General features: G+C 39.5%; 2 protein-coding genes across 2 annotated transcripts; one reads left to right on the plus strand and one right to left on the minus strand. All coding sequences in view use genetic code 11, as the record gives it.

Annotated features, from left to right (window-relative positions):
- Positions 1-6,463: 6,463 nt before the first annotated feature.
- Positions 6,464-11,182, minus strand: EGR_00097 (hypothetical protein; the record flags this gene model as incomplete). Its single annotated transcript, XM_024489346.1, has 3 exons — positions 6,464-6,690; positions 8,495-8,592; positions 11,157-11,182. 3 exons carry the CDS (start codon positions 11,180-11,182, stop codon positions 6,464-6,466), a joined length of 351 nt encoding a protein of 116 aa, XP_024356024.1.
- A 1,827-nt stretch (positions 11,183-13,009) lies between these two features.
- Positions 13,010-14,906, plus strand: EGR_00098 (hypothetical protein; the record flags this gene model as incomplete). The annotated part of the gene is made up of 3 exons (XM_024489347.1): positions 13,010-13,022; positions 13,064-13,116; positions 14,643-14,906. The coding sequence occupies 3 exons, from the start codon at positions 13,010-13,012 to the stop codon at positions 14,904-14,906; spliced, it is 330 nt and encodes a 109-aa protein (XP_024356025.1).
- Between the last annotated feature and the right edge of the window lie 1,642 nt (positions 14,907-16,548).

Raw genomic sequence — 16,548 nt, forward strand, 5'->3', positions numbered from 1 at the left:
GTGTGTGTGTGTGTGTGTGTGTGTGTGTGTGTGTGTGTGTGTGTGTGTGTGTGTGTGTGTGTGTGTGTGTGTGGGAGTTGGCAGCTTGCCAGCGTTCTCTTGCCAAATTGACCTTGTGCGCGCACATCCACATATGCACACGCACCAAGGTGGTGGTTACAACACGTGTAAGTAGCCTCCAAACTTGAATGCATGGTTCTGGTTCTACCTCCCGAGTCCGGGGCACAGTCAAGTAGATTCGTGGGCGGTGGTCGCCCTGCTCTCATCAACGTTTATTACGATGTGATCAGTGTAAAAATTCTTGCGCAATTTAACATGCTCCTCTCCCCTTCATATAGCTCTGGCTTCGGTTTCGATAGACAAAAAAATATATCTGTCGAATAAAAAAAGGGGTGAAGCTCTGGAAAAAGCAGTTTATTTGTCAGCCGTGAACCAAAGTCGATTCTATGCATATTTTTTAACTGAATCTCGATATTTAGCCTATGCCACGATGTGAAGGAACGGACGATAGCAGTAAGTGCTTAGATTAGCTGCGCAAACATCAGCTATTTAAAGGCTATTCATTAAATCGAGTAGATAACCGTTAAGTAAGCTTGAATTTGTGTGATCGATTAAGGTGCAGTGGAATTTTCTATGGAATAGAAGCTTTAACGACATTAAATTTCAAACTTAAATTCGATAACGCACGACATCGGAAGTGGTCGCAGCATGGAGAAGATGTGAGAAATATCTCGTCCGCATCCAACCTTAAGAAGACGCGTTAAATACATTATGCAAAAGATCAGTAAGGGAGACCAAAATCACGAGTCACAGATTGCATTCATGTGGAGAAAGAATTTTATGCCATGATTTTCAATATTGCATCATCACTCACCGGTGCCATAAGTAACATCCTCAAAGTGTCTCGGTTCAATGCCCTCAGAATGATCGTTGATGCATGTAGATCAAAATTTTCATAACACAACATGCAAAGGTATTTTTATAACACTTGGCAACAATAACTTTTCTTGTTAAGCTTAGATGAGTACGTCATGGGTAACCGCTATTGCAGGTGTGGCAATTATAATCAGAGCGAGAATCCATTTAGTTCATAAAATAGACTTTTGCAGAAACCCATTTAGGCCCTTGTATTGCGATATGCATGAGGTTGCGCCTCGGCGGGTGACTCGTCAAGGGCCTCCCTCATTGTGCAGGCCAGGCGGAGCGTACTGCAAACTGCAGCAGTCAGCAGCCGTACAGGTGTCGACAATCGACACATTGTCAATTCCTCACTGCCCTGCAGGCTCTTCAAGAGAGGTCTCCCTGCCTCCGATGTTCCACGCGATTCACCAGACACCCGATTAGGTGATGATTGCTATCACAGGTGATTGAGTTGTCGGTTTTTGTCCCACCATTTTTAATGTTAAACGTTTGATTTTCTGTCCTATTATTTTAAAAGTCGATTGCAGGAGGGAGGTCTGACCTCATTGTACTTCAAATTTCTAATCTATTTGTTGGTATTTTAGAGCACATAATTATAAAATATTTATCTTACAGTTTTTCGTAGCTTCATTCACGCTTATTCGTTTTGGGTAAAACAATTAAGTGCAGAAACAAGTTAAGTTAATATGCCTGAACTCCTTTTTATTCCAATTTTACTTTATGGAGGCGAGTTAAAGGGTCATTTATTGTTCTATACTAAATGGTCTTTTAGTTAATTCTGAGTAGCATTGTGAGCATCGTTTACTCACCAGCATATCATTGCATTCTGCTGCCCTATAACCGTTCCTACCGCCACGAATATACACGCACACAAACACCAAAGCGAGAGGTGAAGGCAGAAAATGTCGCAATTCTCTTGGCGCTCAGCCAATGCATTCACCCTGAGGGTTGCGTAATGCCTACGTTATTAGCGTCACAAACGGCCGCATCATCGTCGTCATCATCATCACCCCCCAGTACGCGTGCGCACGTGTGGACACGCGTGTGGGTGGGTGGGTTTGCGTGTTAGTCTGTCTGCCTCCCTCATCCTCGTTCCTCCGCTCCTCTTTCCCCCTCCTCGCTACTTTTCTCGCTCAGTGTCTGCCTCTTGCCAGTGCTTGTACAACTCTGGTGTGGGTGAGGTTGTGCGCGCGTGTGCGTGCGTTTATCGGTTTTTCCATTTCACCCCTTTCCTTCTTGCACAAGCTTCTCTCCTTCCTCGAGAACACTTCAAGACGTACGTTTTTGCACATCCACGACCGTTTGAACCAAAGTGAATCATTTGTATGCCCAATTAGCGACACTCGCTGCTATGGCAGATGGGAGCACTTACAGCAGTAAATCTAAGCCCCTTTATCGTGCCTAAGAGTGGTACCAAAGGCAACACCAGGATGGAGAATTAGGGATTATTGCGGCCATGAGCAGATGGAAAAATCATTTACAGATGCCATAAAAGCCCAAACTGTGCTTATCGGAAGAAATTATTGAATGGATGAAACAGGGATTGAGACCAAAAGCCCATTCTATATCCTACGCAAAACGAATTCACTTTAGCGACGAGGTTATCTCCTTGGCTTTCCTTAATAATTTAACTAGAAGTTAGTATTCCCCTTTTCTGGGTTTGAAAAGAAGACTAAATTTATGTTGGGTAACATAGTTAACCACAACTTAGGTGTTGTTGCTACTATTATTGCGACAGGTGAGAAGGCGATTAAAACCGTTATTTAAGCTAATTCCATTTGAAAATAATTCTGAAGTAGTGGGTACTGAAATGCCATTTGGCAGACGTTCGCATGGGTCCAGTTTACCCAATTTTTGCTTAACCCTAGGTGTGTCTGACTAGATCTGTACATTTCCAGGGAATTTATCTGGATTAATTTTCAATCAATCCAATTTTAGGGCACATGCACCGGGCAGACAAGCCCGTAACGTTCACTCGCACGAATTGTTCACCCTAAATGGGAAAATAGTTGACGCATCGAGTACCAAAACAAGCATTATGGATACGCTAAATATAATTTAAAAACTTGCAGTGAGCCAGCCAAGACAAAATGCTTACCCGATTTCACATAGAGGCAGCAGTGCAATTTTAAGCAGGAGACATACTGCTCCACACATTCACTGCGATCACGGGAATCCGAGAACGCTTTCCTTCATTATTGTAAAGCTCCAAAAGCTTTGATTGACCTTCATCTTTATCTATTGGAATTGCATGCATATTGTTCCATAAATTCAATCAACTTAGTCTGACACTTGTATCCATGATAATTCAGTGCTCTTGAAACACATTCGTGAATTCTATGTTCCGTGGCGCAAAAACATGATGATATTGTTTCGTGCGTAAAACATACATCACCTCGGTGTTTCTTCCAATTCTTAAGTGGAATACAAATTGTACTTTGCACATGGAACCATTGAGAGGGTTTGATTTTGGCATAAACGACTACAGATTTTAGAAACACACCCCTGATAAAGCTGCCTCCTTTGCACATAGCATGCTTGCGTAGTTTCATAACAGATTCGTGCTTTTCTAAACGCAGAAATGCACCAGAAACAAATAAGAAAAAAAGACATACGGGAATGCATTGCTAATGACAACAACAACAGAGGAGCGAAAATCTAAAAGATCCATTCAGCAAACTGTGTTCAAACTGTTTTTGCTTAACGTTACTGGCAGTTGCAATAAAGCCTGTAAACCAAGACAAAAGAAACATGAGAAGAATGGCGGTGCCAACATAAGGCGACTCGATTTTCTCCTCTATCGGAGTGACACTTTGACGCTAAAATGTAGATGTAAACAAAGTCACCGTTAGCTACGAAACCCGAGATAGTAGTACTTTTTACACTAAATGGACACATCACAAAATTAAACAAAACCAGAAGAAAATACTGAGTATCCACAGTTCGATTCATTAATATGGTTAGATTCGAGAGTTAAAAAGATTTGTTTTGCAGTTGTGAGAGCTTAAACGATGCTCCGGATAGTATAAGGAGTGTTCCCCCATTCAAGGCGATTTCAAGTCAACCAATGTCTTGCATATATTTTAAATGAAAAGACGATCAGATTTCTACTGCTTTAGGGATTACAATAACAGTCCTTTAGTTAAGTACAAATTTGTTTACGATTTTGAAAAAGTGAAGTGCTTACTCCTGGATGCAGTAGCCCACGCAAAACCCAAATAAAAGTATGCGCTTCCAGAGTTAGTGTTTTTCAGCCAATTTATTCACTTACACCGACAACTGACAACAGCTGGAATTACGCGGTCATTGAATGCCGCTATATTTAATGGTGAATAGGAGAAATTGTGCCTCCACCCTGACTGTCAATTGATTAGTAGAATTCAAATGGTCGGCACTGTATGGGCAACACAACTCGGACTCATCAGCCTCTGTTCAGCAGCAAAGAGAAGGGGCGCATTGTGGATGAAAAGCCGGGCTATTTTGTTTTGTGCATTATTGTACATTATTATTGCACTTTTTGACATTCATCATGATATTTCCACCCGACACTTGACGGGACCCTGCAGTCAGGGCTAACTGCTAATAGTGCTGTAAGTTTTATCATGGATTAATAGCCCTCTTACATCTTCTCAAAAGTCACCGTATACCACAATACACCCAAGTAGACCATTTTTTGCACGTCAGCAGGTTATACTTATTAAAATTTGGGATAATTCTACCAGTTGTCGAATTGTTTGCTTCAAAAAGGTTTCGTTGTAACAATGAATTGTAGCCGATTTTTTTTACGGAAAAGGTGTTACGTACACCTGTATGACTAGTTTATATCTTTTTGCTATCAATAATTATCAGGTACTAATATGAAAACTGAGCCACTCGTGTTAAACACTTTTGGAAATGGCTTTGATAGCCATTCGTCGTTAGTCGAGATGAGGGTCGAGGTCATGGATAAAGAATTGAATTTTAACAGTGTTTACGATGTAGTAAAATTAAAAGTTACAATAAAAGCGAATCTGTTTATCCGTCAGAATTCGAAAGACGCACCTGAGCAGGATTGCTTGAAGCATTGTGTTGCTTTGTAAAGTACCAACACTCATATCACGAATTGCCACAATTATATATTTTATAACTAAATATAAGCAATGTCATCAACAAGAGTCAGGTAGAGCATTTACTTCAAGCGAATCATTATCGCTTGATTTTGCAACTGCAAAACAATTTCGAGGATCCAAGTTAACATTATTTGGATTCAATTGTTGTAAAGCTACCAATTAGCAGCGCTTTAAAAAGAGAAACCCTTCTTAAAGTCATATTTGCGTTTTGATTGATACCAGAGCTAAGATTTTACAAGTGATTCCTTTCAATCAGACCTTTTCATCGGATTTATTTTTCGCTTGATTTGCTGGCGCTAGGTTCTGTTATTATTTGTTGGTTCTTACCGGGTAAAAGTTGAAGAAAATCTCCCAGCCTCAGTTTTCCTAGAATAAGTTTCATGGCAGTTTAATTAATAGCAACAATGGCACCAACCTTAGGACTTCCAGATGATGTGTAATAACGAGGTTAGCCACCGCCAGGTAGATCTGTATTTTCAAATATTGACAGTTTACGTGTACCAATAATTGGAGTTCTCAAGCAAATACAAGGAAACCCTTTTTTACTCACCTCTCACATTATTTGGAAGTTAGAATATGCTTTAAGGAATCGAGCGATACACCGAGGGTTCTTTTCTCGTAACGCCTCAAGAATTACCCATAAAGTACATCCAAGGATCACGCTAACTTTGCATTTCCGGACGTCACTTTTAATTTCCGCTACTTTAGCAAAGTACTACAGACGGGTGTATGTGGAAATAATAATTAAGTCTTCTCCGCACAACCGACGAATCTTTCGGCAGACGGCAGAGCAGCATTGCAAAGCCCCCAAAGTTCATCCAATTGCCTACTTTGTGAGTCTACTTAAATTAGTAAAAGATAGCAACTGTTCGATTTCGATTACACGTCGGTTTTGACTTGTGCCAAAGAATAAACAAGCAATCCCGCGCCCGGTTAGGTACCCTCCAACACACACGCCTTCTTTGATAAGATCGCACAGAACTACCTGTATGAAGTCTCTAATGTACCTATTTGTTTCATATTTGCAGAATATCCATCGAATTTCAAATCGTCAAAAATTAAACGTATTCGTAACTGAATAGGCTTTTGCATCTATTGAAAGGATTCATCGTGAATACAAGCCCTTTGAGGAATGAGGATTGATTCTACAAAGTGGTGATTTAATGGATTGTGATCTACGCCACAGTGATTCAAGTAACGACAATTATATGTGCGTATCCAAACAAAAGATGGCATCAGAAGGGTCGCCAAGATCCGGTTGTAGCGTGACAACAACCAACCAAGAGTGAAGGGGAGGGGGAAGAAATCAAGGGGGCAAAGATAGCAAGAATAGCGCTGCCCCCTTCCCCCTCGGCTCCATTGCTATCATGTATGGATGTTACAACTGTGGTGCGTTGGGATCTTCTGCGCAGCTTTTGTGTAGAGAAGACCAATCAGTGCACCAAAATCGGACGCCCAAGGGGCAAGGCAGCACGTCGTCTCTCGCGCCTCTGCAACTGGACCCACACGCAACCACGTAGCTCCAAAATGCAATTAAATCGCTTAAACCATCTCGGCAGCAAGCCAGCCACCTCATCCATCCTTATCTTTTGGGCGTTTTCGTGCTTGCCACGTCCTGGTTCCTCATTGCAATTCATGGTAGCACTCAGTGTAGTCCGAGCTGATTTTCAATAAGGACTGGCTAGTTACCGAAATATAGTGGTGAACCAGATGGTATGAGTCCAAATATAGCGTAAAGTTCAAATAATGTCATAAATTTGTGAAGCGATTATACAATATCCGCTTAAAAAGCATTAGTTCAGTCTAGCACGACTGTAAATAGCTTCATTCAGTCGGCCTTAATTGCGCAGCATGTACTGAACGGGAATTTAAAGCTTTCCCAAACATCACTCGTATTGGGTTAAACTTTTTGGTTTTGGGTAAAACCGATTTAACAATGTTTTCTGTTTTTTAGATCAAATGACTATCCATTTGTTAGGCTTGTATGATTCATAACCATTTAAATGATTATGAAGAAGGCGAAGCAACTACAACATAATGAATGATTGATAATTCAAAAAGGAAATTTAATCTTCAAATATCATAAAAAAGCAAATATTTTCCCATCTGCTAACACCTCCACCAGATCCTATTAGCATATTCTAAAGAGAATCATCAACTTAAAAATGTCTCCTTTCCAATAGTGGAACAGACGGAAACACCCTTCGAGGGGTGAAATTAAGTCGTTAGAGGGTACGTCGCTTATTTTTACTCACCTTTTTACTAATCGGAGGTCAAGAGTTCTCAATTGTGCAGGTTAGTAGGTTACTATGTACTCCGAATCCTAGAAACAGGCTTTTGCATTGTACACTGGTCAGTGATATTAAAATGTGGTATTCGAACTCAAGTAGCTCACACCAAAGAGAAAATACCAGTACTGTCCCAAGCGGCATTCAGAATGGAAGTTTCAAATACGCTTCTAATTGACTTTGGTGTTTTACACTGAACGAAGAACACTAGGTAGTTTTTATTCAGGGTAAGTGAACACCCCCTTCCTGGACTGTTTTTGCATAAAACAGTGCCACAATTTAGCTAATCTAAAAACGCATCCTTAACAAGAATACGTGGTAGCCGCACCAGTAATATGGTCTGTATCTTAAAGTGTATGGACCCAAGTATAATAATCCCTTTCCGAATGTAGTAGCAATGACTAGCCACACCGTATGCCTATTCTGCATTCCTATAATCTGTGCTAAAAAAGTTATAATTTTGCCTTCAGAAAGTAACCCTCTCTGTGTGCTGTTTCCACATACTTACCACAAATTTACATAAAACAGGTACACATCACCTCATCACTTATCACTTCATCACCGCACATAACACCACGGGTACAAACATACGACCTATTCCATTTGAGGATTGACATATTACATATGCAAACGCTAAAACTTTTCAATTTATGTGATATATCACAATTAGGTGCTATGATGTAATTGAAATTCCCCAGGTGGCAGACAAACCCACAAAGGTTTCCGAAGATTCAAACCAGTCAAAATCCTAGTGCGTCAAAACGTAGTAGAAGCGCCTCCGAACGAAAGGCATCATATTACTAATGCATTCATAAAAATGTACACGTTTGTTAGAGCATAGGCATTTAGAAATTATGACTTAAACTAATTGATATGCGAAATACTCATTCCACAATACTAGAATGTGCGGAGCCACTCAATATACGAGAGGGCTTCGTACCTTACTGTCTCTCGGAAAAAAGAGCAAGCCAAAATCATAAGATGGTTTTATGGCTGATACTACAAGTCTTCCTTGTAGTCTTTTGCGCCAACATTCGGCAAAATTTGTAAATAACAAGAATCTTTCGAAGTCATATAAGGAAAAATTAAAACGTCTAATAACTACAAAGTTTTGTAATTTCTAATTTGGATAACCATATGCTTTGGTAGGAACAGGGTAAAACAGCCCATAATTACAGAACTTATAAGCTAGGTTGAAAATTTGGATCAGTACAGTCAATAGGTACCGTCTGTAGCCAGTTGTTTTGTAGGCATCGATAGTGTGATGCACCGTCCTGAAGGAGGCGAAACATTACGATATTAGACATTTCACATGCAATGGCCTCAGTAAAAAGTGGATCCAATCACAGAAGAAAGAGGTAAATTAACTAATTAGTTAATTATTGATATTGGAGATTGTTGGGAAAACCCAGGAAAAGCCCCCTTTTCGTGAAATTCACTATGCAAAAGTGTCATATGCATTGTTACACATTATAGTTGAGCGGTTACAGTTACAGTGATGGTATTACTTGATTCATTAACCAAGTGGAGCATTTTAAAAGACTCAGTGAGCATCAATTTTTCAAGCTCAAATATTACACTCCTGTTCCTTGATGACAGCCAAAAACCAAGAAATAATTTATCTTGCTTACTTTGAATTGGTCGAATATGTGCAGGTTCATGACCATACAGAGAGTAAAAAAGCATCGAGTGTAAAATTCTTTGTAAAAAACAGTATGCAAAGACATTCTTGAGTTCAAAAAACGCAATTTATACAGCAACTAATATCAACACCAAGTAGGAAGGGTAAAGTGAACCGAAACGAGTTTTGGTTTGCAACACTGAAAAATAATAAAGTATTAACGACATGGATTGCTTTCTAATACAGATTAACAACTAGTGATGCTGTATTAAACGAAGGTGGATTCTACCAGAGTACTTATTGCACTAAAAATAACTTTAATGCTTTAGCGCTTTTATAGTCCACAGTAAAATTAAGTGATTTCCTTGAGTTCATTTACGCTTAACAGTTTTTGAAAGAATTTTGTGCAATTTGAATGGATGCTGTCAAAAAATTGTTAGCAAATTTCCTGAGAACACATTAATAATAGTAGTGTGCCGTTGTGTAAAGAGAATACAAAGAAAAGTACGTGAAAGTTAATTGATCCAAGCGCTTTGAACACGCTTCGCTCACGTACGCCGGATACCAACGTTAGCTATTTAATTAATATCAGATTCTCTAAATCACTGATAAGCTTTCGGGATGTGAACACTTTTACATAATTTTGCCAGCTATTACATAAAGTATGGAACGACTTATCAGGAAACCAATCAATGATTAAACGAACAGATCCAAACTACTGGCTCTCTACAAAGTCGCCCAAAACATCTAGCCCCACTTATAAGAAAATTTAGCAATTGCATGTAAAATGAAAAAAAATACAAAATACGTATATTTGCGTTCGATTTACTAGATGAATTGTTACACAAAAGCAGTTACAGCGAAATAAATACTTGAGAAAATGACCTATAAAACGAGGAGTCAGTGAAAATAGCCTTGAGAACATGAAAAGACTCAATTTTTAGGAATATTGAAAGCTATGCGGCGTTCAGAATCCAATAGTTCATCTCACTCACTTTCAAGGAACCCAACCATTGTGCCATTGACACAAGGCTGTGGAAGTTGGAGCAGTGGAAATCGGCCACAAAATCCGAGCACGAGACTTACTCACCAAAATATGTTTGGGGACATTTAGGCTCAACATAGTAAAAAGTCAAAGTAAAAGTAACTTAAGCCAATGAAAACTCACAAAATCTCTTCTATACGTCGCTACTGTTCAGTAAATGCAGTGCAATGTGGTGGTAAAAGAGTAATCTACTAACAATTTTAGACAGGTATCAAACTTTGGCGAACAACAATTGACGAAAAATAAGGAAATATATGCATGAGCTTTCCAACAAAACTCTCAATATAGGCACATAAATATTTGCGAGGCTTCAATAAGATGAAGTTGGACGATTTATTGAAGTCAGGTTAGATGTTTACAAAGCACAGAATAAACGGATCCAAAGACAAAGTGCATACAAGCTGGTGCGTTTTAAAGTAAAAATTACCTGAAATTACTGGGAGTTCTCCCATTCAAAAGATTTTCAATATGGAAATGCATAAAAAAAATCAGTACGCAACAACCTTAAATGCATCCACACACCGATTAGGCCCCCAGAAGATTAAGGCAACAAAAACAATCTGAATTTATTGTAGAATTTTCGAATTAAGGTAGCTGAAAGGTCAATTTTTGTCACAGCTCTTACCAGGCAGCATGAAATGGCGGCATGATATACCCGATAAGAACTGGCACAAAAACTGAGATGAATTCTATCTTGAGAATCAAAATTGTTTGCTACAAAATTTGTGCCAGGATAAAAAAGCTGCATAAAGGGATGAGAAGTACAACTTGCAATCAGGGGAAAGCAAACGAAGCATCGTTAACACAGGCGATGACCGAAACCCCGCCCGAGGTTCTGATTTTAAAGCTAGCTAAGTAAAACAAATCAATTATTTGTTTATGTTTTTTACAAATAAGCGTAAAAAACCACTCATAAATTTATTTAGCACGCTTAACTCATTAACAAACATTTGTTGGGTGGCTGCGAACAGGTGAGAATGATGTAAATGATTAGTTCCGGTCACGTATTAGGGGGCTTGTTTTGTACGATTACATAGTGAAATTCTAAGAATAGAATAGTAACAGACTGCCTTAAAAATGCAATTGTGCGTAGTACTTGTTATTTTGTAGCTGTGGCGGCTCTAGCCTTCCCCGAAATTTATGCAAAGTCATTGTGCTCTGGGAGAACATACGTTACCAGGTGATCCAAGGACCACATAGCACAGTAAATGCACAACCGGCGAAGTCTCAAGTACTCACGTAGTTTGACAGCGTGGCGACTGAAATCACAACATCTCCCCTTCCGAGTGTTGCCCTCTGCAACCGCTTTAGCTAAATTAGCGCATTGGCCACTACAACGTAGTCGGTGCTTTAAAGCCATCCTTTAAAGCCATTTACAGATTAGTAATGTCGATAATTTTTTTGTGTGCCTTTAACCATAATGTCATTGATGCATCATGCCAATTTTGCTCACCTTGGAGGTTGTTGCTGCATATGAACTGTATTATTATGGAAAGTAGAAAAGCTGTCACAGTATTGACTTTTCGTGTTCAGGAAAGACCTGAGACGCTACACATGTTGTATGTCTTTCCTCCTCGTCACTTTATCGTATTTCACTAGTATAGACATAAAGAAGGTATTGCTTGTCCACTTAATTACCTTCTTCACATAGATATGGCAGACAGCTCCATAATGATGTAGCGCCCCGCGACTTCACTGAAGACGACTGAAGACATAATACTCGGGCAGAATATATGTATTCGACATAGAGAAGGTGTTAGGGCTACTGGCATGACCCGAAGGCCAGCCCACTCGGAGAGGTACAATGGCTAAGTCAATAGTGGTTATTTATCATACCTACCGTTAAACAAACCGCCAACGTATTAAAATAAACTTCCTTAAATGATTTGTATTTGATGTCGTCCCAATTTTTAGTAGTATTCTTGCAGAACACGCGGCGGATGCTCTTCTTCTGTCACGCTAAGGCATAGTCATCAGTCGTAGAAGCCCGAGTATCTGTAGTTTTGGCTCAGGTTCGTTTGTTGCTCCTACCAATGCAGAGCCATGATTATTCCCTGCATTTGTGAAAAAAACTCATTGTGAAGAGTTGGGAGACTACTGGCACGCCACAGAGGTCATGCCACAGTGCAGAAGTACAACCAGCTGGAATTGATGGACCCACATGGCACTGAAACTACTAGTCCATGGTATTAATCACCCAAACACGATGTAGTTGCCTTTTGGTATAATTTTATTGGATTACAAGAATTCACATGTAAAGCTGGCTTGAATACAAATTAAATGCACAAGTGTTGGTCAAATTAAAGGATTTTCATCTTAAACAAATAATTATTATATGCATTGTTTACCCTTTTCGAAAATTATGCTTGTTGATGAAATTTCAAAATCATTGTGATCACATATTTTAATGCCATTTTAACGATAGTACAAACTGTAATTATGAACACAAATTTCGCCATGTTACTTATATTTTTATTTAAAGCATTTCTGACCAATTTTCAAGTAAAGTTTACTGCATCTCCTAAATTTTTGTGCCCGGTATTTCCCCGTTTAATGAATTTATTATGAAATTTGCTAGGGTAAATTAGTTTGAAATACAATCAAGTGTGTTGCAATGCTATCGGCATATACCTTTTACCTTTTCGCATTTCAAATAAAGTGATTCAACCAAATGTATATCGAAGCGGGAGGAATTTATAAACAGCGACCCCAAAAAGACACTTAATCCACTTATCTTTAGACGTTCACTCTAGACGTCACTATTTTCACTACAGCAAGTCGTTTGATAAGATGTCAACCCGCAGAGTTCATTTTCAGTTATTAGCAGCAATTTCTAATTTGAATAAATGACGTTTTTAACAAGAAGCCCATTCAAGAAAATTTTTTGCTTAATCCCTCTCCAATTTTAGAGCTTTTGACGTCGCGTATTGGACATAAATATTTTATTGTTAGATTCAATCCTCACACCTAAAATCGCAATAGGGTAAAGGGACATTTCAAAACCCCCGCTAGATGAGCTCTTTCAATGGTTAAGACATGTAAGCATATGCTCTGAATGCACTTTAGTTAAAATGCATAGTTGGTTCACCGCGCCTTAGTTATTTTGTCCAAGAGCTGCATTGTTTCCATAAGGTATCAGTTCTTATTTGTTTGAACCGCATGGCGTTATTACTTATTTTTTATTTGATAGGATGACCTTTTTGATCTTAAAAGTGGCTACTGTTATTTATTGGTACGGGGCTTACAGCGAAACGACTTCATAGATGCATTTATTTATATCGCCCCCAAGTCCCTCAAAACAGTAGTGAGGCAAAGCGATCTGGCAGAGCCCACGTTGCTGACGTACAAAAGAATTGGGAGGACATTAGCATGCTTCGAAGGTACTGGTGTAGGTAAAAAGCACTGTAGCCACTTGATAATTTTACAACTCTGTGCTTAATTACACAGGCAATTGAGCCTCTAGGTTTTACTTCTGCTCTGCGGCCTTCTGCACGATATTAACGCATGTTCTTCCATACTATCTTAACTTATTACAACTTCATTGAAGGCTTGGGACCCCATAGTACACTCCGCACCCGCTGTCGTTAAACACAGTTTAACAAATTATCAAATCACCACATATTGTCAAATCGAGACTCTTCTTTATTTAACCGAAAGTAATATTTGCATCCTTTCTTGCAGAATTATGCGCTGCAATTGGTGCTACGTAGAAAATTTAAAACCTTATTAATCAAGGTATAATTAATGCAAGGCTCTAATGGACGCCCACATCAGTTCGTGATAGCGATGGATTTGCGTAAAGTATTTTTATGCAGCCAGTATTCATAAAAGCATGCGATTTTGCATAGATAAGAAGTTTCCTAGTTTGTATGAAAGGACTCATCGTTTTGGGTTCCTCACAGGCAAGTTTAGTTTTGCCGGATGCTCGAAAAGAGCAGAACTGCAACAAGAAGATGCATTTGTTTGATAATTCTAGGTTCCTCTTCGCACGAAATTGAAGATAGTCTCGCACATTAAAAAAATACTTATGCATCAAAGTCCTTGCCTTAGGGCATTATCTTCACAATAATCAAAACGCAGAAATGAAGAATAGCAGCGAGGCATAAACGAGTCATGTTTCCAATTGAAAGCGTTTATAGAAAGTGCTAGAAAAGGGACCTGCCATGCCGGTCTCGGCAGGCCCCCTGTCACCCAACTAGGGAAGGAAGAGGTCTAACCAAGTTTACGTGACCCTCTCCCTCATGAATCGAAGTTGGTCTGTCACAGCAACCTGCAAGCGCGCTCTCATCTCGGCCATTCTGAGTATGCCTTTTACATTAATGTAATTAGTCGAATAATTGCTCAAGCATGATTGGCTGAGCTCTAAGAGTAGATGTAACGTTGTGCGCGCAGCATTTTGCCTTATCCCTTTTTGCGTTTTTGACATTAACCAAGCTTATGCTATCATTATCGTCGTCATAACTATGGGGTTTTTCCAATTAAGATGTTTTTGTAAACAAATACGGGAGGAAAAGTACCGCGTCTTAGTAACAAAGGACCTTCAAAAACGAATATCTTATTTTTCCATGTCCTGTATTGTGTCGATTTTTATAAATCTTTTCCTTGGAATAATCGCCATGCTGATAAGCTTAAGAGCGCATCGTCTGTTAAATCCGCAGGTGACCGATCTGCGGGACGAAGGCTCAACCTCCTGGCTGGTAGCCGAGTCGCGCTTCCTCCAAGCCAAGCGGCTCCGAGTGCTAGCGTTCGTGCTGAACTGCTGCGGCATAGTGCTCACTATGTGCGGTATAATTCTGCTTCTGATGTACTTTGGCACAAAGCCGGAACAGAGGACCTCCATCCTGGACGTGATCGCCTCTTTCACCCAGTGCAAAACTGCCTTCCATCCCGCGTTAGCTCGCACTCCAACTCCTCAGTCGTAGCACTGACCTTTCCCACTTCTACTACTGCTACAATGTGTGCAATTCCCCATGTTTGTGCTGTCAACTCTGTCTGACCGAATTTTCTTCCCAGTTGTCTACATATCCATTTATGTATTACAAATACTTTACAAACTGTCAGCTTCCGTAATCTGTTAAATTTTCATGAGTAGAATGTTTATTACGCTCGGATCATTTACGCCACCGAAAGTAGTTAAATTCTCTCCTTCGATTTAAAGGCATCCCAATGCAGAAAAGGAAAATCTCGACCGCATACAAAAAAGTGACTGCTGACATAATTATTTTAATAAAATAGGGATTCACGAGGTCTATAGAAATTTCTACCATTTTTCGGGCCGGTAGATCGGATGATTAGATAGTTATAGCCCCTTGACTTAAATCCTGATATAAATAAAAGACCGACAGGTTATACGGAATATTCTCACGTGTATACACAGTTAAGTGTTACATTTTAAGACTACTTAATTTCGTTTATTTCCTAAAATTCGGAGCATTTAAGGTAGACACAATGCTGCATGAATGCTCAACAACAAATTTAGCAAATAAATCCGCATTCTAGCCACCTTGCAATCACTAGATTAGACAAGCTTATGAAACCGAGGGGAGTGAATGCCACTATAAAACTGGTAGAACACACATGTTGTCATAAAAAAGAGTGACTAAAGGGCCGCAAACCATTTGATTACTTTGCCAGACAATAATTAAACCATTCGCTCATGAATCGAGAATATATCTATTAGTTGAAAAAATAAATCTACACCAGCTGGTGTAAGTGTGCCCCAGGTCTTAAAGCACAAATGCGCAGAAAGTACCTATCCGGAGGGTTGACCTTGCCTCAGACATTCCAGTGATGAAACATAGCTGCTCAGAAAGGAAAATGGCGTTTCAAAGCAATGTAACAATGACTTCATCAAGATTTTGGCATAGTAGATGCATAGCTCTAACACAAATTATAAAATGGTTCGCTAATACGTTCTAAAAATGAATATTAGCACTTAAGTCTGCCAGCTTACATGCCGCAAAATCATGTAATCTAAAAGTGTTAACTGCAATATATTAATTGCTTAGGGGCTCCGCCATTGCACCTTTGCCAGGTCGTCTGGCCTCCGGGCCACACCAGCAGTCCCAATTCCTTCTATACGTCGACAGTTACACATTCTGTCCTAGTAATGTTTTCGCTCGTCTTCAGGGATGTCTCGGGACGCAGCATTAACTGAATTGATAGGTTATAATTGTGATGTAAGAGAGCGTTTGAAATAGTTTATTTCCATATTTGACAAATACCTAGCAAACCGTATCATTGTTTCTATTTATTACCCCATATTTTATTTGTTTATTTGATTTTTATCGCGCAAGTTACTTTGACTTCATTTGAAATATGGCGAACCGATTAGGCTAGGCAGGTTTTTGGGCGCCCCAAGTCTTCCATGTAAGGAGGGTGGCTGGGAGGCAATGGACAACCGGGAAACGATGCTGCAGAGTGGGAAAACAAGTCGCGGAGCCTAAAGAGCCCATAAAAATAAGCACAGTTTAAGTAGGAAAATGAATCACTACAGCTTCCTATTCCAATTATTTGTTGTTCCGATGCTGAGCAAAAATGGTCTCAAACAAGAAAAAAACGCCA

Source organism: Echinococcus granulosus (genome assembly GCF_000524195.1).
Source record: "Echinococcus granulosus chromosome Unknown EG_S00001, whole genome shotgun sequence".
Classification (NCBI taxonomy): Eukaryota; Metazoa; Platyhelminthes; class Cestoda; order Cyclophyllidea; family Taeniidae; genus Echinococcus; species Echinococcus granulosus.